Source organism: Pempheris klunzingeri, chromosome 15 (assembly GCF_042242105.1).
Source record: "Pempheris klunzingeri isolate RE-2024b chromosome 15, fPemKlu1.hap1, whole genome shotgun sequence".
NCBI classification, from domain to species: domain Eukaryota; kingdom Metazoa; phylum Chordata; class Actinopteri; order Acropomatiformes; family Pempheridae; genus Pempheris; species Pempheris klunzingeri.
In genome coordinates, this window is record NC_092026.1 from 12,084,961 (window position 1) to 12,107,068 (window position 22,108).

The window sequence follows — 22,108 nt, forward strand, 5'->3', positions numbered from 1 at the left end:
TTCTTGCAGGTCAAATTGAATTAGAGATAACGTGCTTGGTTTGTGTAATGTTGGCAGCCAGTGTCAGGGAAGCCAGTGGAGGCTTCAGCAGTCAGGAAAAGGTAGGGAAAAAAAAAAAAAAAAACACATGTATTCCTGACCACCCATTGGTCCAAATTTCCCCTGTGCTGCCACAATACTGCACACACGTGACCTGCCTGTTTTCACCCAGTTAAACGCATGTACTTAAAAGACAGGCCACTACCATTCACCAACACAAGCACGATTAACACAATATTAATGTCAGCAAGGTAAGATCGCTGCAGCGGGGACTCGGATCACTGGGAGTGGACCATGGCGGCTGCCACGAGCAGCAACACATCCACAGCCACGCTACAGATCAAGCACTCCAGTATCGAGCATACGCGGAAACGCATAGACCCGAGGAGGAGGCAAGCGGCGCTGTCTTTTCTTAGCAACATTTCTCTGGATGGACGACCCGTGCAAGACGATGCAGACGATCAAAACGAAGGGGATAACTCGCTCGAAGCTAGGACTAGACACAGCCTGGTTTCTCCGGAGCGCTCTGCGTACGGAGCCGCTGGCGCCGCCGGAGCTGCCGCCGCCGCTGCTGCTGCGGCGGCGGCGGCTGCGACCACGGCCGCCCAGGCGCTCGCTTTTGCAAACCAGGCTCTCCTCGCCAGCAGTCGGGCCAGTTTTGGGACGGGTCCCCCAGCTTCCCCGGCGGGCGCAGACGCGGAGGGAGACGCTTTCGTGCCCTCGACGTTCAGCCCGCCTTTCTCCGCGGTCCCTGCCTCGACTAGAGGGAGGCTGCAGACGTACACTCAGGGAATCCTACCTGCCCCTTACTCCAGGCAAAGCTCCCAGAACTACTGCCTGGAGGGCGGACAGATCGCCAACTCTGCCATAGAGCTGCAGAGGTCAAGGTAACTGTGCGGTGACTGTTCTGGTGTTTGGGAACGTGCAGTGCAGTGTGATCGGGGTAGAGATGATGTCTGCAGGATGTGCTCAGTCTCAGGTCGTTAAACTGTACAATGATGCGATCATAGCGAGGCAAACAAAAACTCAACCATGCCCTCCCCCACCCCACAGCCCCCCCAAAAAATATGTATAAAGTGTGTCACTGCAAGCATGCACAGGAGCATGTTTAGTGAAATCACCCATCAACCCTGTAAAGATCATTATTAGTTCCAATGAGATACCACTGAAAAACCCTAAACTGCATTTTACCTTGTTGCTTTATATTGATGATCATCTGCAGCCAACAGTTGCAGCCAAATTATTGTTTCATTAGTTGAATTTGAGTAGAGAAGCAGGTTTCCATGTGCATCCCACAATATGGCAAATCTGTTGGTATTAGGTGAAGGTGTAAAACATGATTTACTTGTATTTAGAACTTCCAGTGTGTTAAGTGTTTTTTGTTTTGGACCTGAATGAATGAACTCTTGGTTCAGTCTTCTTGCAGTTTTTCTTTGAACAGTCAGCTGTTTTCAAAAGGTACAATTTTCACTTCTAAGCAACACAGACTGTCCAGGCCCAACAATACGCAGCAGGAGGGTGAAGTTCAGCCGTTTGTATGTTTACTCCGTGCAGGTGGTTGTAGCCTTCTGACTCATTGGTCTGCATGGGGACAGATTAGATACAGTATGATCACAGGTCCAGCAGCTGCAGAGCTGTAACCTAGTTTCCCTGGAGAGGGAAGGCATCAGCACACCTCATCAGTTTCTTTCTTTGTCTCTGTTTTCTTTCTTTTCGTACTTGCGCACATGCTCTTTTGTCGACTTTATGAGACCTCAAATTATTTTTAGTGAATGCCGTTCCAAAACCTGGCACGCACCTGCTGTCTCCCTCTCCTCCGTTAACATCCTGTAACTCTACACCCATGTTCAACATACAACAGGGGCTTGCTGCTCCATGTCTTTTATTTGTCCACTTGTCTTGTCTTTGCATTCGAGGCGCGAGGAGAGTTGTGAGGGTCTTGTCTCGCAGCAGGACGGCTGTCAGCAACATTTGTGAGATGGTCCTCTCACTGTCAGAACCTGCTGTCAAATCCTCTCCGCTCTGCTTTCCATTCAGAGCACCTCTCTTACCCAAATGGTCCCTTCCGTCTGGTGCCGCTGGCAGACTTCTCAGGAAGCTCTGCTTCATGGCGAAACACTCAATACGCATTTAGTTCCCCTTCCTGACCTCATGGAAAGTGCACTGACAAACTAACAGCTTCCGAAAGTCTTAATCTGTACCTCTTGAATTGGAAGAAGCGCAGTTAAGAAGTTATATAACATTTCCAACATAATTAAGAGCACTGACATGAAAAAGTACAGGGAATCAACAAAACAACGGAAGCAGCTCACAATGAGGCACAAAGTTCAACACAGTGAGATACTGCTTCAGAAATAAACACAGTTTAAGTGATGCTCAGGCGCAAAATAAAGGGTAAAAACTCTCACCACAAAATCCCTTTAGATGCTATTGTGGATTGTCGGATCACATCACATAGTCGTCGTCAACAGATGGTGCTTGACCAGTTGTCATGGAAGTGTAGATTTGTATAAATGTTCATTTTTCCTGTGCATTTTAAGGACCTCTTGTTCACGTTGTTTTTAAAGTCAAGATTAAAGGTTCATCCTTGACCTCGAGGACAGCAGCTCACAGAGCAGTCTCCCCACAAGGCCCAGTACTAGCTGTTCTCAACCTTTGAGCCAACGTGGATGGGAAGTCCTTAAAGTATCAAATATTGTCAAAAAAAATTATATACTTTATGCTCGAAACATTCCCCAACAGCTTCAATGCCCTTTTCAATGTTTTATGTTCTATTGGTACCAAAACAGCGCTGAGGTTCAGTACCCAGCCCCATCCACAGTGTTGCCTGTCTGGTATCTCATTTCTACTCAGCCACTCTGTTGCTCAGCCAGTGTACGTACAGCATGAGGCTGTTAAACCCTGACTGTACCCTGCTTTTGGAATGTGCTTGGAGGACGTCCACACAAAACGAATTCTAATGTTGAGAAGTAAGCAACCTGTTGATGGAGCGCGGCCATATTCCACCGGCGCGCAGACAGACGAGCGCTCTGCACAGTGCCTGGTTTGTTTTCTGAGGGCAGCTGGTGGAAACGTGTCCAGAGGTCCCTGGCTGGGAGAGGCAGGATGCCCAGGCTTTCTGAGAAGCAGCCTGGCCCTCCATGCGCTGTGTTTTCTGTCCTCCACTTCCTCTCCCAGGGGCGTTAGAGACACACTCTCCCCTCAGAGTTTTGGCCTTCAGTCCTGCTCCCATTCAGGAAGTCGCAGAGCCTCTGATGTGTCGCCAAAATAGACTGTCTGAGGCCAAAGCTGTTTCAGACCATATCCTCATCAGAATCTACTGCATGAAAGTGATGGATGATTTCGTATTCAGCTTTCCCTCCACTCCTCAGCCTTCATTCATCGTGAATCAGCATGCCAAGAGCTGCGATTTAAATATAGCATACCTGTTACCATCTGGTCTTGTCTGCCTAAGGTGTAGAGCTATTTTCACTTCATCCTCCTGTCCCCCCTAAAACAAAGGCAGGTTAAGTCTTGTCAGAGCCTTTTTGTCCGGCTCCCACCACCATTAAGTAGTGCAGAGTCATGCACTGTACAGTATTTTAACAAGATTTTTTTAGCATGAGGCAGCAGAGGCTGTGGCTGGAAAACAAGCAGCACAAGCCATCATAATGGTCCTGTGGAGTTTTGTGCGATTGGGTCACATACTTATGGTTTATGAGGTTGATTGTTGCTCGCTGAGGTCATGCTTGGCATAATCACAAGATTATATAAGAATGCTTCATTTTCCTTCACAGAGTCTCTCGATGTCTGAGCTGTCAACAAACACTTTTGACTGAAAAAGCAACTCCAAGAATAAGAGTAAGGGGGTTCAGTGTGGGTTTTGCTTAATGCAGTTTCAGATTGGACCCCGGGGTTAAATTTCTACATCATGACTTCTGTTTCTCACTTCGAACAGTTAATAGTGTCATATATTGCTGTTGCAGACACCAGAGCTATTTTATTAGTGCCTCTGCTTCTTAAACCTCCCTTTTTATTTTCCAAATCTGCTGATACGTCCAGTTCATACTCCTGGTGTGCTTTAGGGTCAGAGCTGCTCTGACTGGAACTTTTTTTTTTAATCTGAATAATCACATTTCTGTTTGCCTGGCTTGTATTTGTGCAAAAAAAACCCCTAGAAAATTACATTTATTTCCACTCAGAGTCACTCCGGCAAAGTAAAAGACCATGTCCTGTGGCAAGCTGCCAACGGGGCATACGTGCGATACTGTTAAATCGCCACATCTAAATAATCCACTTGGGTTTTATAGCTTTATTGCATGGGACCACTAGGCAGGGTTATCAATAGCTTCTTGAAACACTTTTCATTACAAGCGGATGACATTGTGTTTGCAGGAGAAATAGCCTAATGGTACATGGGTTATATTTATGAAACGCGCTCAAACAAAATCAGCTGACGCAACAATAGCAGGAATTGTGTCAGAGATATTGAAGGATGTTTGTTGTTGCTCCTTTGCCACTTATTTATAACAAGACTTCTGAGAAGCTTCTGACCAGTCCTTGTTAATGTCAGACTGGGTTGAAACTGATTGTGAATGAGTGGCCTGGCCTGTGTTATTGTTTCCAGGACCCGTACTGGCCTGGAAAACATCTTTTGCATTAAAAACACGTCATGCTGGTGCTGTTCATCTACAGTGCCTGGATCAAAGTCCTCACAGTTCATTTGTATCTCCACACAAACTGGAAACATTTCTTTCGGCCAACTGGTGAATGATTTTTGAAGTAACAGTAACAATTCACTTAGATTTGGAATGGAAAAATTCAAAAATGTCATAAGGAATGGAGACAGATGGTTATAATAAGAGGATTTTTCGTTTTTGGCACTATTTGTGGATACAGTGTAACACAGTGTTAAAGAACAAGTTTAGACTTTTTTTGTCTGTCTGAATTCAATACTCTCAGTAATAACCTAGATGTACTTCGAGCTATTGGCTTCCAGAGTTGCAAACTTTTTAGTGTGAAATTCCATCTTTGTGTTTTGACCCCTCCACTGCAGCTCTGCAAGGAAAGTCTGCAAAGGTAACCTAAAGATGCAATTTGTACTAAAAAGACAGATGCTTTGGAAAACACCCACTTGATTTGTCTTCATCAGACTGCTGATGTCTCATTTAAGCATCAGCTTAATGATGCATTATTGCTCAGTACAAGTCAGGACCGGAGGAATAATTATAGTAAGCAATTACTGTTGTGTGCATATTAGAATGTGAATAAAGTCCAAACCTACACCTATATAAACCTGCGTTAATTGACTTCTTATGGCCACTTGGGGCCAGTGCAATAAGCTGTACTGAGATATTAGTTATTTATGAAGTTGGTATGATGAAAATATTAGCAAGCTGTGGCCTATTTACATATCCTGCAGACACAGAAATATTAGCACCCCTTTCGACACCTGGTGAATGTAAAACTAAGATATACTCTCCTTTTTAGCTCTGTTTTGGTCTCCACCATCTCCCTCCTCTGGCTCTTTAGGTGCTAAATGTCCTACTCTGTTCACCAGCCAGATGCTAACTTTGTTTCTGGCTGGGTGAGAAGCATACAGAAGGTCTATCAGGGCTTTTGTGCTTTTTCAAAATGACTCCCTGCTGCATATAGTGAGACTGAGCCAAAACAGTAAAGTTGCAGCCTGTAAAACTAGAAACAAAAGCTGAAAAAAAAATCTAAGGTGCTCTGTAGAGCTAAGGAGAACTGTGTCAGTGGTGATACTCTGTGGGTTTGATACTACAATAGGCACCTTTCACATTACACAGTCATTTGATCAGTTGTTCATGTAAAAATATTGTTTAGTGCATGTTTAAGTTTACATCACACAGACACTCTTTTTGTCACTTTTGGACGAGTCAGATTTTTACTTTCTCCAAACACGATGTTATGTTACATGCAAAATAATCATTTCATCTCTAAATGCATCAAAATACGGAAGCACCTTGAAATAACCTAAACTGTGTCAAAGTGAAAGAAAAGTAGAAAGAAAAGAAAAGGATTGTCACAGGAGAATGATGACATAAGACCATAAATCACATGATCCCACTCATCTGACCTTCAGGCAGGGGTCACGACCCTTCAATATGACCCTTTCGCTTCACACTAGCAGAGGCCGTGTTAATGTCAGCTGCCCATTGTGCTTCCTCCACTTAATGATCTTTAGGGTCATAATATTTAGTGCAGAAGGTTAGCCAGTGTAGTGGCTCTCGGTTCCTTGTCTGCCTCCTCAGTCTGACTCCTCGTTTAAACACTTAACTCAGCCCATCTCCTCTAGTATACAGTGCTCACTCTGCTTGTGTTGGTTTAAACCCTGGGAGATCCTCAAGGACAGAGCCATCTTTTGTTAATCTTTTGTTGTTTATTAACCAGACACTCAGTCTGACGGTCCGCCATCTCCCCCTTTGGCTGAAATGCTCAGTGAAGAGCGGGTGGGTCAGGTCAAGTATCACCAGCTTGTCTTAATGCTGCAGGGTCCACAGATTACAACACATTTTGAATTGTGAAAACTCCAAGATGATACAGTGTATGCATGCTGTGAACCATCATTTGTTTGCAGGCTGCTGCAGATTTATTTACTACTTGATGAGAGATCGACCTTTCGGGCGAATGTGTCTCGTTTTTGTTATTTGACCACTGTGCTCATTTCCACTACTTTAAATGTGGCTGACTAATGAGCTGGATTATGCTGTTATTGTGGTGCTAAACATTCAATTACAAGGTAATTTTGGAACAGTTCAGGCATACTTAGCAATCACATGTGGGTTTGTTTCTTAAACTGGCAGCCGATCATGAAAAGGGCCTAGCAGAATTAGCCTGTTGAGTCGTGAAAACTAAAGTGTGAAATAAAGGCCATCTGTGACTAAATGTGTTACACAAAGTGCTCGCAGAGGCAGCTCGTTATCCTCTTAGCAGCTCTGATCCTGCAAATTTCTCTGTGATCTACGTAAGACTGAATAGTAATCTTTGACCACACAGGCACACAGTGGCATTGACAGTCATAACTCAACCGTCCAAGACTTGTTTTTGTGAATAAACTACAGAACCTTAAGAAACAGGTGATAATTATATACTATTGTTTGACCTTTGTTCCAAGATCGTCAGTGACCACACAAAACACTTTGTTCCAGGGCTGGGAATCAGACCTTCTACTACTACTACTACTACTACCTTGTCTAAATCAAGAAACCTTTCCAACTTTAGAAAACATTATCTCTATTTTCTTTATTTAACACAGACCCGCAGATCAGTGTTGTATGTGTTCTTAAATTTATAAAATGGTTTTAACCTGGTTATGTTATTGGAACAAATATCAAACATTTTCAAACAATATCCAACCCTACTTGTTACCAAATAGAAAATAAAATGAGTGATGGGTGACAGTGAGGTCGATGGCGGCTTTGTTCGACTTCTTGACCCCTTGCTCTGCACTAATTAGGTTAATGGAGATTTGCAGCGTTATGAATGCTGATACCTTGATTTATTTTAAAAGCTAAACTGACTTCAATTTGTGAGGAAATGGATGGATTTTCAGTGCCCACTCTTGCCATTTCAGGTATTGCGGCAGAATTCACTTTGATTTAGGGTCGTGCCTTTTAATCAAATTGCTTTGCAGGGCCATGTGTCCATGTTTGTGGCAAAAAAAAAAAAATCACCTACAGGATTATTATTGTTTTACCAGAGTCTGTTCTCCTAAAAGGCCCTGTGATTGGCTGGCGACCAGTCCAGGGTGTAGCCCGCCTCTCGCCCGAAATCAGCTGGGATTGGCTCCAGCTCCTCTGCAGCCCTGACGGATAAGCGGTATAGATAATGGATGGATGTTCTCCTAAAAGCTGTTTTGCTGAAGGACAGTTGGCCCTGTGTTTTTGGTGTGATGATGTTTCTTCATATCCCCATAACTTCAACCTTTCCCTCTGTCTTCCCAGACGAAGACTCATCTCTCAGCGCTCTTCGCTTGAAACGCTAGAGGACATTGAGGAGAATGCTCCTCTACGCAGGTAGTAAACTCCACACATGTACCACCCTTTGCCGTTGCTATGTTTTGTGTCTAACCTAAGACAGTGTAACACATCCCTCAGGCATGGTTTTCCTGTTTTTTTTGAGTTACTGATATTTGTTTTACATTTTAGATGCCGAACCCTATCGGGTTCACCCCGGCCAAAGAGCTTCAAGAAGATCCACTTCATAAAGAACATGAGGCAACATGATATGCGCAGTGGAAGGTATGAAGGCAAACAACGCCATCCCTCAGTCAATACAAGTCCTCAGTGGATAATGGCAGGATGCCCCAGTCAATGAACTGCTGTTTGGATGTTTCTCACATTACAAGCCACATCGTAGGCAAGCAGACCTGGCCCACACACTGCATGTCATTCTGACTTACAAATTAAATGTAACTGACTGAGAATCCTCTCCACTTACATTGAGTAGAATCTGAATTTTACTTCAATCTTAATCACTGTTAAATTTTGTGGAGTTACACCCTGAAATCACTCGTGACTGCTAAAAGCTAAATCACATATCATTGTTTCCGTGAGCACGTACGCAGCACACACAAATCCTCAAATAACAGAAACATGCTGGCACAGTGGTGTTAATGTTGAGTGGATGTGAAGAATGTAATCAAAGGAAAGATGGTTTTTTCGGGCCTGGAGACCTAGGGAGTGTGTCTCAAGTATTCAGGTGATTTTCATTATTATCAATGTCGCATCCTTAGTGTTTGACATATAAGTCAGTTCAGCTTCTGTTAGGGTGTTTGTTGGTGTCAAGTTTGGTGCTTTTTGAGCAAATACTGTAAGTACAATAGATTTTTACAGTGTACATATATTTGTTAGTCTGCTATTGAACATTTGGTTGATATGAAGAAGCAGATGTGTGTAAGTTAGTACAGTATCACGTGTAGACAGTGTAGAAAGGTGATAAGCTCTATTTGTTTAATGAAGTCTGACAGGCAAAGTTGTTTTTCCTCATATCCACACCAATGACTCACATTGCGTTTATGTCCTGAAGTTGAAGTTGGCTGCGTAGTAAGATTCTACAGGACTCACACTTGAGGTTGTTGTAGTGTTACTGAAAGTGCGAGCCATTCTTCCCTCTGTGCTTTTGACATCTGGTCACTGGGAAACATCTCTGATTGGATTCTGTACGTATGTTTGAGTGCAAGGCAGGTTAGGCAGAATAACATCTTGTAACAAAATGCATCATTGTTGCCCCCAAACCACTGACTACATGCTACATGTGCTACAGTACAAAAAAAAAAACACACACACTCGTACTGAAGTTTCAGCTCATTCTCTTCATCCTTATTTTTACTGCACACTCTCTCCAACTTTAACCTCTTGTCGGATAGTTATTGATTAGCTTGTTTACCATTTTGTTTTTATAGGATAGTCCTTATCAGTGGCAGAAGATCCCTCTATAGTGTATTTTCTGTCCTGCCCTATCGAGATTGTAGCCAAGCAGGGTATGTATCCTACAGCATGCTGAACCTTGTAACTTTGTAACTTCCTCCAGCTTGTGCTCCCTCTTTCCCTTTGTTTTCTCATCCCTCTCTTTCTGTGGATGTACTCTCCTTTGACTGGTGCTTACATTGTTAAGGGTTGGTTTTGGTGGATGCATTTTTTTACCATTAATATTTGATGAATAAATAAACAGTGGGCTGAAATGGGCTTCAATGGCTTCATTTCAAATACACCTCGACTATATTTTAGCCCAGTGCTTGTTGCTTGTGTTGCTTTCCCCATAATGGCTCCAATGGCTTTTGGGCACTCATCTTTTTGTTCAAGTCAACCCATTTTGTGTGTTGCAACTATTGCTCGCTTTGCTATTTAGCATTTAAGATTCACCTTCCCAGGGTTCCTGCTCTTCTTAGATTTAGAAAATATAGCCCTTAAATTATTTTCATGTGTTGTCTTCGGTCTAATTATCCATGATGCTGGACGACTCAAGTTTCTGTTGTGTGCACTGCATGCACTCATGACAGTTTGTAATTAACTATTTCTGTTAATTCTTTGCTCGGGTTACAGTTTACTTTTCTTGGCGCTGAAACAGAAAACATCTCTGGCTGTATATGATGCTTGTTTCCTATTTAAAAGCGATGCAAGGCTCTATGTAATGGGAACCGACCTGGCTTGCATGGGGATAGCTCTGGTACGGCATTGACTCCAACACCCCAGTCACATGAAACGGTGTGTTTTGGAGGAAGTGAAAGAGAAAAGGGACAGATAAACACCAGAGAACACAATGCAAAGAAAGAAAAGCCTCACACCATGGCTTAGTGAAGAGCATAAAAGGCTCAATCCGTTTGTGGAATTTCCTAAGCCAGCCAATCAGTGCAAGGTCAAGGGTTAATAAACCCCCAGGGCTATCCAATAAGCACATCTGACTGCTCACTGCTGCTAATTGACAGTTAACAGTTGAACTTTGGCTGCCTCGCCAACTGTTGTAACTGCAAAACAACATTTTGTTAGACGACTTGGCCCAAACTGCTGAATGCATGTATTTTTCTCTTTCTTTCCTCTTCATTCTTCTGTCTTTCTGTCTTAATATGCACCATAACTACAGTAATGCCCCATGAACAAAAAATGCCAAATTTTGCAGCCTGGTGCGGTCCCGAAAGAACTTCAAGGGAAATAATTCTACAACCTACACCTAAACGCACTAGTTCACTTTCTTGCCAAGAGTTAAATGGAAAGATTGATATCACTCTCCAACCTGTCTGTTGAATATGAAACTATAACCAGGAAATGGCTAGCTTAGCTTAGCATAAAGACTGGAAGCAGAGGGAAACAGCTAGCCTGGCTTTGTTTAAAGGTAAATACAATTGCCAACCAGCACATCTAAAGCCCAAAATAAAAATTGCAATTTTTGATTTTATAGGGACCCCTCGTGAAACCATGAATATATGCACATATAAACAAAATATAAAAATAAAGATTATCAATAAACAGGTTGACCACAGGTATAAAATGAATATAAACTGGTTAATGTCATGTGGAAGTCCAAATTATAAACAATGCCAAAAGTAGAAACAGTTTACAGTTTGATGTTTTCACACTACAGAATAAAAAGAGAAATGTGCCAAGTAGGTGGACTTTTTGAACCCTAGATTGGACAGAGCCAGGCTAAATGTTTTCCCCTGCTTCATGTCTGCTGGCTCCAGCTACATATTTAGCCAGCAGACACGAGAGTGCTGATCTTCTCATCCAGCTGTCAGTGAGAAAGTGAATAGGTGTGATGACCAAAATGTCAAACTACTCCTTTAAGGGAAGGAAAACATTAACCCACGTTGACTAAAATCTGTTTATGGGGCCGCTCTGTGACAGCTAGATAGTCCTGGGTTCAATCTCCCACTAGGGTCGACTGTGGCTTTTCTGTGTGGACTTTGCATGTTCTCCCTGTGTTGGCATGGGCTTCCTTAATATACTTCAGCGTCTCTGACCTTAAAACACATGCATGTTAGGTAATGCTCCTGGCACGGGAGTGTAGTTGAAGTTGGCTTCCAGGGAGAAAAGTTAGATGGGTCAAATGCAAAGGACAAATTTCCTCACAGGGATGAATAAAGTGTCATTTATGGATGCTTATGGATGAAACTTGGGCAAGACTGTGGGGGCATATTCTTCCAGGCCAGTCAACCCAACCCTGAACTGTGAATGTGAGCTGTAAAGCATTTGGCTGTAAGATCAATTTTAGTGTAGTCATTATGATATTAATCTCAGTTTGCCTGATCCTAGATTTAGAAACATTTTGCAGGGCATGACTTTGCGTAGATTATAACACTACTAACAAACAGATGTTTAACGCCAGTGATTCCTATTCATGCATGTTACTAAAGCAGTGTTGGCTTTCCTTATGATTTCCTTTCATTTCCTCTTATTCTCAGCAGAATGAAGCGCACAACTCATCTTTTCGATTGCTTCATAGAAAAGCTCTCTCCCTAGAAAGCTTTCAGTCTCTTATGTTTCTCCCTTTTTATTTAATCTCCACCGTTCTGTAAGACGTCTGCTGCCTGGGGATCTCTATGTCCGTGATGCATCTGTCAACATTGTGTCCTGACGTGCCTTTCTGCTAGCTAACACTGTTTTCATTATAACAGATTGGCCCCACCATGTCATCAAAACACCAGTGGAGTCATGTGAGGGCCCACTGTGTCATTCCTTGTATTTATTTGGGCACCATTTTAAACAGAAAGACAAGACAGAGCGAGGGAAGATTAAAGAAGGAGAACAAAAACAAGTCAGTGTTACGATCTAACGCCTGCTGTCATTCTGAACTTTCACCAAAATGCAAATATTGAGCTAAAATAAGGCTGAAGTTAATATTACACAAACACAGGTGGATATCTTTGTGTCCAGGACACATTTCTCCGCCGTACATTTTAGCACATAAATAATTTCTCTGTTTTTAGTTTGGAAATATGAAAGGCAATTCGGCCTTTGTTTTCCACTGATCTTTTAATCACAAATCTTAAATTGCTGGAAAGAATTAACGTCTCCAGCTTGCCAAAACCTCTTTGGTATGAGTTATTCAGTAAGGCAGCGTGAAAAAAGTGGACCGCAGGCAGTCAGTGCACACGCTCATTATCCTCCAGTGGCAGTGACCTAAAATCATCAAGAGAAGTTAAATCATAGCAGTAACCAACAATGACTTTAATTTGTATATTTTGATATTAAGTTTGCCGTGTTTTATCTTCCAGACATGCCAATTAAATATGACTTAATGGGCACATCCCTCCAGTCTACTATACCTTCTACGAGAATATTTGGCCAATTCTTAATGTGCTCAGTTGAAGGCTCTCCTCTATTTGCCCCACTATGACACACTTAACTCTCAAGCCGTCTGTTTTCTACTTCAGCATTTGGCCTCCTGCAAATCTCCCACTGCAGTATGGCATTTCAGGCACTGGTGAGGCAGCAGCAGACTGGCCTGCTAGAACGAAACTGGACTCTCCTCCGTCGTGCCTCCCAAGGGTGCTCTTTATTTCTGATTGCCCTGAGATACACCCAAAGACACGGGGCAATTACAGAAACTAGGCCAGCTGACTAGTGTAGATCGATACAGGGTCTATCCATGAGGTAAAGACGCAGAGGTGAACTAGAGCAGGTCTCAGCGAGGTTGTTAAGGAAAGGAATGGGAGTTGGAAAGAGGCTGTAGGATGGTCTGTACGTTGAAAGCTCTAAAGGACTTGTGCTCATTAGGGATGTAAAGCTGGAAGGAGGGCGTCAGCGACACCCGTCAGGAGGTGTCAGTGCCAAGGAGATGGTGATCGGCCTGGAGGGAGTGGAGTTAGGAGCTGATGGAAAGGTGAGAAGCCAGCAGAAGTATGCTGTGTGGAGGGGAGTATAATAATCTTATCATTATTGATAACAAGATGACTATAAGACAATAGTACTCACTTGGACTATTCCTTTGTTTTGAAACACCAATCCACACAAAATAGAACAAAAAATTGTGTATAATCTGTCCTTAGTGAGCACAATTATATGTCATTGTGATTATAATCGCTGCAAGTATTATGGGTAGTATGTGTACATGGGTTTTGATTTACTCCCATTGAGTGTTTGGGAAGCTTTCACCAGTACTTATTTTCAACAACTTGAAAAGTGGTTAATATATAACATTTATCTACAAGACTCGCCTAAAGGAATACTTGTATAAACAATTTTCCACGCTATTTTCTCATTCATGCGTGTGTTAAATGTGCTTAATCACATTTTACTCACTAGCTTGTTAGTTGCTACCTGTCAGCAACATGACTTGCCTTTAAATACAAAACTGTCCATCTTGAACATTGCGCTATAAATTAAGAAAATAACCTCGGACATGTGCAGTATTAGGCAAGAGGGTGCCATCAGATCAATGCAATATTTAGCATATTTTAACCAGGTAACAGGCCTTTTTCCTAGCGACATTTTGACATGCCATAGCAGGAAAACCCCAAGCGTAATAAATCACGTTATTAATAACTGCGTTCAATTTAGGCCAGTCAGCTCCAGGCTCCTGTTATTGTGCATGCTGGCTCACTGGTATGATACTGGGACACTTCAGAAAACTGAGCCATCAACAATGTTAGAAGTACAACCTGTGCTTTTCCTGCTTTGACAAAATGCTGCAGTATAAAATGCCTATTAATGGGTTGAATAGTTGATTGTAACTACACCTGTGCCTGCAGACTGTGTCCTACACCCAGTTTCTATATCCCACCAATGTGCTGGGTGGTCGAAGGAACACCATCGACTCCACCTCGTCCTTCTCTCAGTCTCGTAACGCCAGCCATAGAAGCCTCAGTCTGGGCCGAGCCAACAGCAACCAGAGCAGCTTGGACACAGGTTGGTTAACTGCCAGCAAGTACTCAACTCATTATGAATCTTATGTCTTCGTGTATTTTTTATTTTTTTTTCTCCTCATTATCCAGTTTATTTCTATTTGAAAAGATGTAGTGCAAATGTCAGCTTCTGGCTCAGCTTCTGTTGTTGTGTTTGTGCTTGTGGCAGGGAATGACCTGGGGGACTTTCGCGAGTACGACCCCAATCTGCTGGATGACCCGCAGTGGCCATGTGGAAAACACAAGAGAGTCCTCATCTTCCCCTCCTACATGGTGAGAAAATACCAAAGCTGCACATCATAACACATCATCCCTACAGCAACAACAGTAACAACAGCAACTGTGGCCTTGTCCTCCTGAGAGCTGGATGGAAAGGTTGCCTTCGTTTGGGACATAATTTTCTGAAACAGATCTCTGTTTTGACATATTTTGTTGAAATGTCCTTCGATATCTCACTGTTTATGCTTTTTTTCAATGGTTATTTTTGTCATTATGGACCTTTTGTTCTCAGTTTTCCCACCACAACTAAAAACAATAACACAGCGAAGAGATTTGTCTGCCTCCACAGTTTCTTTCTTTCTAAATAAAAAAAAAAAACCCTCCTAAATTTTATCAGCTGTTTTTGAAAAGGAGCCAAGAGGATGTTTCAGACAGTTTTAATCAGCAAGGCTACTGGCCAAGACTCTCTCCCACCTTTGGGACCTGAATGAACACGCATACTTTATCCCAGTGTAGTGGGCCTGAACAGCCACTTCACCAGAGCCAGAGTTAGTGGAGTGTTTGTCTCAGCGTTAATCACTCTCGCACTTTTTCCTGAAAAGAGCGGATGTTTTATCGTGGTTGGGAGAGGAAAAACAAACCTGACTAGACTCCCACCTCATTCTTTCTCGGGCTCTGTTTTTGTTACGGAGACTGGCAGAATACACAACAAGGACTGACATAGCTGAAATGCTCAGTCAAGGCCAGGCTATGTGTTTTTTTTCTCTTCCTCCAATTACAAAAGCCAGCGTCTCACAACAATAGCTATTGTGTTTACTACAGGAATGGAACCAGTAAATTCTCAGCATTTCGCTGGTTAAACACAGGCTGCTTAGGAGACACGACTAACTGAACTTTCAAGTTTAGGCTGGGGCTTTTTTTATGCTCTACAGGAGCATAAAACAGGAGGAAACTAGTATGACGTAGAATATGAATATAAAATAAGGAAACCCCATGTTTTGTGGCTTGTAGATTTGTGTAATAGTAAAAACATGGAATAATGAAATGTTTTTATTTGGTAACTTAAGTTAGTGGGAGTCATAGTCATAGTAGTCTATATTGTCTGTCATGCAAAGTCAGTGCTGTTCTGCTTTATCTTCATTTCTCAGGGCTACGACCATTGATAAGCATTCGTTCTCCTTCATGGGTCATGATCAGTATCCAATGGGGTTCAGTGTGCGTGCCATTATTCACACTTCATGCAGTGACTGCAATACCATACATGCATATTGAGGTCATGCATATAATCAGCCATATATTTTTAGCACCGCTGCATAGTCTGTCCTTACTTAATCACTCACACTCAGTGGACACTTTATTCTAGATAAATTCCATTTTCTCACAACTTTGGTCTTATTTTTGTACATTTGGCATCATCAGCAATGTGAAAAATGTCAATAGAATGTCTCTAGATTTTTGTACGCCCAAGGTGAAGTCTTAAACAGTCCAAAAGTCCAAAAATATTTTCTTTACTGTCATATGTGACGAAGAAAATCCTGACTAGTTTGAAGCTGAAACCAGCAAATGCGTCACTGGAAAAATGACTGCTGTTACAATTCAATTTGCCAATTAACTTTATTCCAACTGACCACTGATTAATGGACAAATTGTTGCAGCTCTACACCAGAGCCGTTGATCTAATATGGGACCACAGTGATAGTGTGTGAAGGTGAAAAGGGAGAGATAAAAGGAATAAAGCAGAACAAAAGGAAATACTTCAGCAAATAAATATATACAGTCAGCCACATTAAGTGTTTTAGATAATCAGACTTGCGGTTTGGAGGTCAAACTAAAACGAGTGCAGCTGAAATATTGGAAATGATCTGACGGGTACAGCTACGGCAAGTGTACTAGGTCAAAGCTGAACCAGGAAGTTGGTCGGTAACCATAATACATAGATGGCTTGTGTAATTGTTTTCTTGTTTACTCAATCATTTCTCTGTTCACTCTCCATTTTTTGTTTCATTTTTTTTGTTAAAACCCCATGTCGTTGATCGTCTGACTTCTTTTGACATGTGCATATATATAAGGAATTTGTGAATGTCGTTATTACTAACCTTTTAGCAAGCAAATTAAGTGAATCAAGAAAAAGCTTTTTTTGTCATCACCAATTTCTATGAAAAAGCAATGTGGTATTAATACATCTTTAAATGTTTTTCAACATCCATACATCCATATGTCTAAACCACCTAAGTCCAAAAACCTCAGTATTTTTTTTTTTTTAAAACAGCTGGTTTATAGCAAAGTTACTGAATAAGAGTATATCATTTTTAATTGTAGAATTTGCTTGGGACTATTTTCAGTGGAGGATTGATACACATTTTGTGAGCAGTATGGCTCACTGATGTTTTTAATGGTCTCTGGACAACAATGGCGCTCTATGGCACAGAGGAATTAGCTATAGCAGGCTTTGGACACACACAGTAGGATGTGTCTTTGTACGATCAATCCACTGTGGGGTCTGGTCTTTTCATGGGATTTGTTAACAATAAGTCAAATATAGAATATCACCGCACGTATCCTTCAAGTTACATGAGTAACACCAGCTCTCTGTGAGGCTTCATTGTGAGACAGTGGAATCCAACACTAGTGTGTGAGGATCCAGTCACCTTGCTCAGCGCTGAAAGTGTGGTCACTCTGACACCATCTGGTTTTTCTTTTCAGACCACAGTCATCGAATACGTCAAACCCTCTGACCTCAAGAAGGACATGAACGAAACCTTCAAGGAGAAATTCCCCCACATAAGGCTCACACTCAGCAAGATTAGAAGGTAAAACAGACAGAAAATGTGTCTTATGTTGTGTTAGCGATGTCAAGTTTTCTTTCCAATAAAGATGACGAAACCTGTGATTTAAGTTCACCGTGGCCTGTTTTACCTCTCAATCTTTCCCCTGATGTTTTCTCTCTTTTCCTTCCTCGTTCTCTGCTTTTTCTCGTCCCTGCAGCTTGAAAAGGGAGATAAAAAAGTTGGCCCAGGATGAATGTGGTTATGAGGAACCGACGGTGGCCATGGCTTTCGTCTACTTTGAAAAACTCGTTCTTCAAGGCAAACTGAACAAGCAGAATCGGAAACTCTGTGCTGGAGCTTGTGTTCTTCTGGCGGCCAAAATTGGCGGTGATCTCAAGAAACACGAGGTCAAGCTCCTGATAGATGTAAGTTTCCTCACTCGCCCAAAAAAAATCACAATTTTGTGCCTCGGTCATACTTTGATGGGGACTTGTGTCTTCTGATCGCACCAGATTAAAGGGTCAGTTCACTCAGTTTGCTCACCATGGTGACATTTGTGAATTATTCTTACCAACCAGGACACTATTTATTTTCAACACTGTGAGTGCCACAAGAAAATCTACTGGGGGTGGGGGACAGATGTGTCAACAGCAAAGACCATGACAAAATAAAATTATTTGCATGGAATGATACCACCAGGGGTTAAAAAGCAGATATAGAGGATACCAGATATGCCTGCTGATGGGTATTTTAAGCAGACAGGACACAGTGAAGACAAACTGCACAAAAAGGAATACTAAGAAAATGGAAATGAAGGCAGCAAAGAGTACTGCAGGTACAGTCTGAAAAAAATTAAAGCTGTAAGAGAAATATACTTTTCAATATCATGAAAGTGTCGGATCTAGTATTTACTTAAAAACAGGACCTGATGTTACCAGTTGTGTGGCTTCCAAATGCCAAAGATGGTAAGTGGCATTTGTCGCGAAATTAGTCTCACATGCTCTACCATCATCATTCCTGAAAAGATCCTGACCTTTTGAGGGGAAATCTAGTGAATTTGTATTGCACTTTGAACAATTTAGGGTCTTGTGAGAGACAGATTTTTAAGAGTAACGTAACACCAGTTTGAAGTCACCTGAGAACCACTGGAGGTCAGACAAAAATCACAGTTATTGTTATGCGTCATTGAGAAACATTTAGGAGTGCAGCAGTTTATATTGTTTAATTTAAACTGTCATTTTTCTCTGGCAGAAACTGGAAGAGAGGTTCAGAGTGAACCGCAGAGAGCTGATAGCCTTCGAGTTCCCTGTCCTGGTGGCATTAGAGTTCAACCTGCACCTGCCTGAACACGAGATCATGCCCCACTACAGACGCCTGCTGCAGACCTCCTAGCATTAGTAACCCATCAGGAGGACTACCACCAGGTTCTCCTCCTGATCCTCCGCTTCCCACCATATCCATCCTCCCACCTCTCGCCCCCTCGTCCCCGTCTGACAGCCCCAAGGTACCGCTGGCAGTCACCCAATGGCAGCCGTTCATCACTACCAACAACACTCTCCTTCCTCTCAGAGACACTAAGTCAGCCAAAGGGACACGCATTTCTAAAACTTTTCACCATTGTTCGACCTCCACTTTCATCATCACTACTCGGACTTCTGAAAGAAAGGGTTCAACTGTCTGCAAACGAGCTGTTTTTCCAGTTTGCATGTTTTCACGTCTTCATCTTCACTTTGTATATTTTAGACCTCTCTTGTTGATTAAGAGAGCTTTGAATCTAATGGTGAACTTCTTTTCTCAGTTCAGGCAACCGATGATTGTAACATTTTTATCATCTCTTTCCATTAATCTCCTCCTTGTAAACTTTGGTATGATTGGTTGCCTCCTGACCTGCATAAAATTTAAACAAAAGCCTTTTTAAGTGGCTGGTTTTGGCTGGAGTTCTGTTCCCCAGAGTGACTCATTCGCAAGTCATCGTCTTAAAAGTGCACTTTTTGAATATTGTGAGACACGTGGGGGAAGGGGGGCATTTTTTTTTTTCAGACTTTTATTGAGCTTGGGAACGAACCCTGAAAAATAAGCTGTGTTCATAAGCACCAAGTCATTTGAATGGACCTTTTTGAATTGTTTTTCTCTCTTATGGTTTCTTCACAATTTTCTAGCCACAACTATCCGCATGAATAGTAATGATTGTTTGTACACAGGTACTTGAAGACATGATGGGACTTCCTATTTTCACTGAAGTATTCCATTCATTTTCTACCAGTCAAATGCTTGCTACGGACTCACGGAGACCAGACCCACTTTTATCAGTGTCGAATTACCCGTGCTCTATGTTAGAGTGTATTGCTAGCACATTTACAGTGCTATAATGGGTTCAGGAAGGTATTTTGAAGAGGTGTTAATGAGTGCAAAAATGCCATTAAGTCATGATCAGGATTAGCAGCGAGGTGCTCCAGTGTTATGAGAAAATGTCACCTTGAGGATGTGGGAAGACTCTGTGACAGTAATTGTTTTCCCCACTGTCCTTGAGAAAGACACCGAGTCCCTACGGGCTACGGGCGACACTTTAGCTGGCCTGACCTCTGACCTCTCTGAGGGGGAGAAAAATCAAAACGAGATCCCTACAGGGATCAATCATGGATCATTTGCATATAACTTGAATTTGCATTTATTTGAAATATAAAATGTATAAAAAAAAAAAACCACTGAAAATTAACAATCAATGTGACCAATTTAAAAAGTATTATTCCATTTATTTGGCATGCATCTCAACTTGATTTTCTTGTTTTTATTACCATGATATTGTATCACACAATACCACAGAGTATTGAGAGGCCATCGAAATCAAGAAGGAAATGGTATTTAATGCTGCTCCAAGTATTGATGGTATTGTTGTTGAAATGATCACAACATTAACCCAAAAGTATGATGAGAAAAGTAATGATTATGCTGATTTTAAGCTGACAAGAATACTGAGCTTATTTCTGTTTGCAAGCCCAAAGATTTTGCGATAAGATGCACACTAAATAATCGGTGAGGAAAGACTCATGGGCGACACTTATTACCTGTGTATGTTTGTAAATAAATTGCTTTGCTTGTTCAATCAAACCAAGACCCCGACATGTCTTTGCTCCGCCTGAATCTAGTGTGTATTGAGTGAACAGAAACCGATTGGACCTTAATTAGAATTTATGTGAAGCTCTGTAGTGTGAAGTCAATTATGGTGTCACATCACATCACATCACATCACAGCAACAGATGTACTGATCGTTAGTGTGGGAGTGTGACATGCATTTACACGGAACCTGATATTCCACTAATGACAGGAATCAGAATAAAAATGGCTCATGTAACCACCTCAATCGGAAAAGACTGGCCAAATTGTGTAGTGATTTCCAATGGGGCTGAGAGCGGTGGTGTAAATCTTTAGACAATCCGCTCAATAGGAAAATATTAGCATGTAAACACTATATTTTTATCAAAACTCTTTGGTTGGATAAATAAATGTATTCATTCTGCGTATGTTTGCCCCACATCGGGGTAACGGTGGTGCCCTCATCTTCTGTTTATTATATATATATATATTTCCAGCAAATTAGATTCTTCACAGAACCACTTCGCTCACGTTAAACAATTTTTAAAAAAAAGTTAATTGACGATTAAATGCTTTGCCACATGTAAATGCACATCTTATCCGATCACTTTATTTAGCGTCTAAGTTGGAAGCTCTAATCAGAATAATTTCAATCAGATTGCAAAAATATTGTCCATTTAACACAGCTTGTTTGTGTGCAGTCAGCACAGCCTCTGACTGAACTCAGAGCTCCCCACAAACTCTGGTTTTCTCTCCTTTACATTAATAAAGACGCAGGATAAGTGCATATGTTTGGCTCGAGCTCAAAACACTGAACTTGCGCTGACATGTTTTTGCCTCAAGTCACGCCGCCTTGGGCTACTTCCACAGTTAGCCGCTGTTTAAGAGTGCTTCTCTTAAACGTTAAAGAGCAAACTTTTCAACCGCTGGTTGAAAAGCAGTGTTTGACTGGCCACTCTGATGGAACTTCAAGCCTGTTTCACTCTAAATTTGGTGTGGTTAGTTGTTACACCTGTGACCACACCCAACAGGGAGTGCAGCTGTACATCACAGCAGCAAAGTGAGAAGTTAAAACACAGTAGGTCAATAAAAGCAGGATGTTCAGGGGCTGTTAAGTTATTTTCTGAATACGACTAAGCAACTAAAATTAAAGTTTGGATGGAAAAAAGTTAAACTGCTTTATCTACACTGTGTGTGGGTGTTTTTGTTTGAGGTATCGGTTACTTAAGCAAACAGCCTGCTGTCATCATAGTCTGATTCAAATGGCTCTAAACTCTGATTGGCGCGTGGAAATCTGCGACATCACCTTTTTCCAGCTTTGCCCCGCCCACTTTAAACCAGTGAGAAAAGCAAGGACATCAGAAATGAACAGTCCCTCCCTGAAGGTTTCCCAAACTGCTGCGCTGTGAGCGTGAGTCAGTTCACTTGCACATGTCAAAGTCAACTCCCAGACATGTTACAATAAGTGTCGCAATAAGCGCAGTACATTTTGACATGTGCTGCACTTATTGCACACTTAAAATATGAGCTCATGTCTTTTTCAGTCCGAAGTATCTGCAGTTCCATGTGCTTTTCAAAAGCAATGCAATGATAAGAAGCTAATAATTAACCCAGACTCATGTAAGAAAGCATTTTTACCATATG

General features: G+C 41.9%; 1 protein-coding gene across 2 annotated transcripts; it reads left to right on the forward strand.

Moving 5' to 3' along the window:
• Positions 1–216: 216 nt before the first annotated feature.
• cables1 (Cdk5 and Abl enzyme substrate 1) lies at positions 217–20,478 on the forward strand. Of its 2 annotated transcripts, XM_070845150.1 has the most exons (10): positions 217–926; positions 7,986–8,057; positions 8,190–8,282; positions 9,446–9,523; positions 13,257–13,362; positions 14,231–14,387; positions 14,553–14,656; positions 17,306–17,412; positions 17,588–17,795; positions 18,622–20,478. In XM_070845150.1, the coding sequence occupies exons 1-10, from the start codon at positions 334–336 to the stop codon at positions 18,760–18,762; spliced, it is 1,659 nt and encodes a 552-aa protein (XP_070701251.1). In that variant the 5' UTR covers positions 217–333; the 3' UTR covers positions 18,763–20,478. The 2 variants fall into 2 exon arrangements, with proteins under 2 accessions (XP_070701251.1, XP_070701252.1); XM_070845151.1 differs by lacking the exon at positions 9,446–9,523.
• Positions 20,479–22,108: the final 1,630 nt, after the last annotated feature.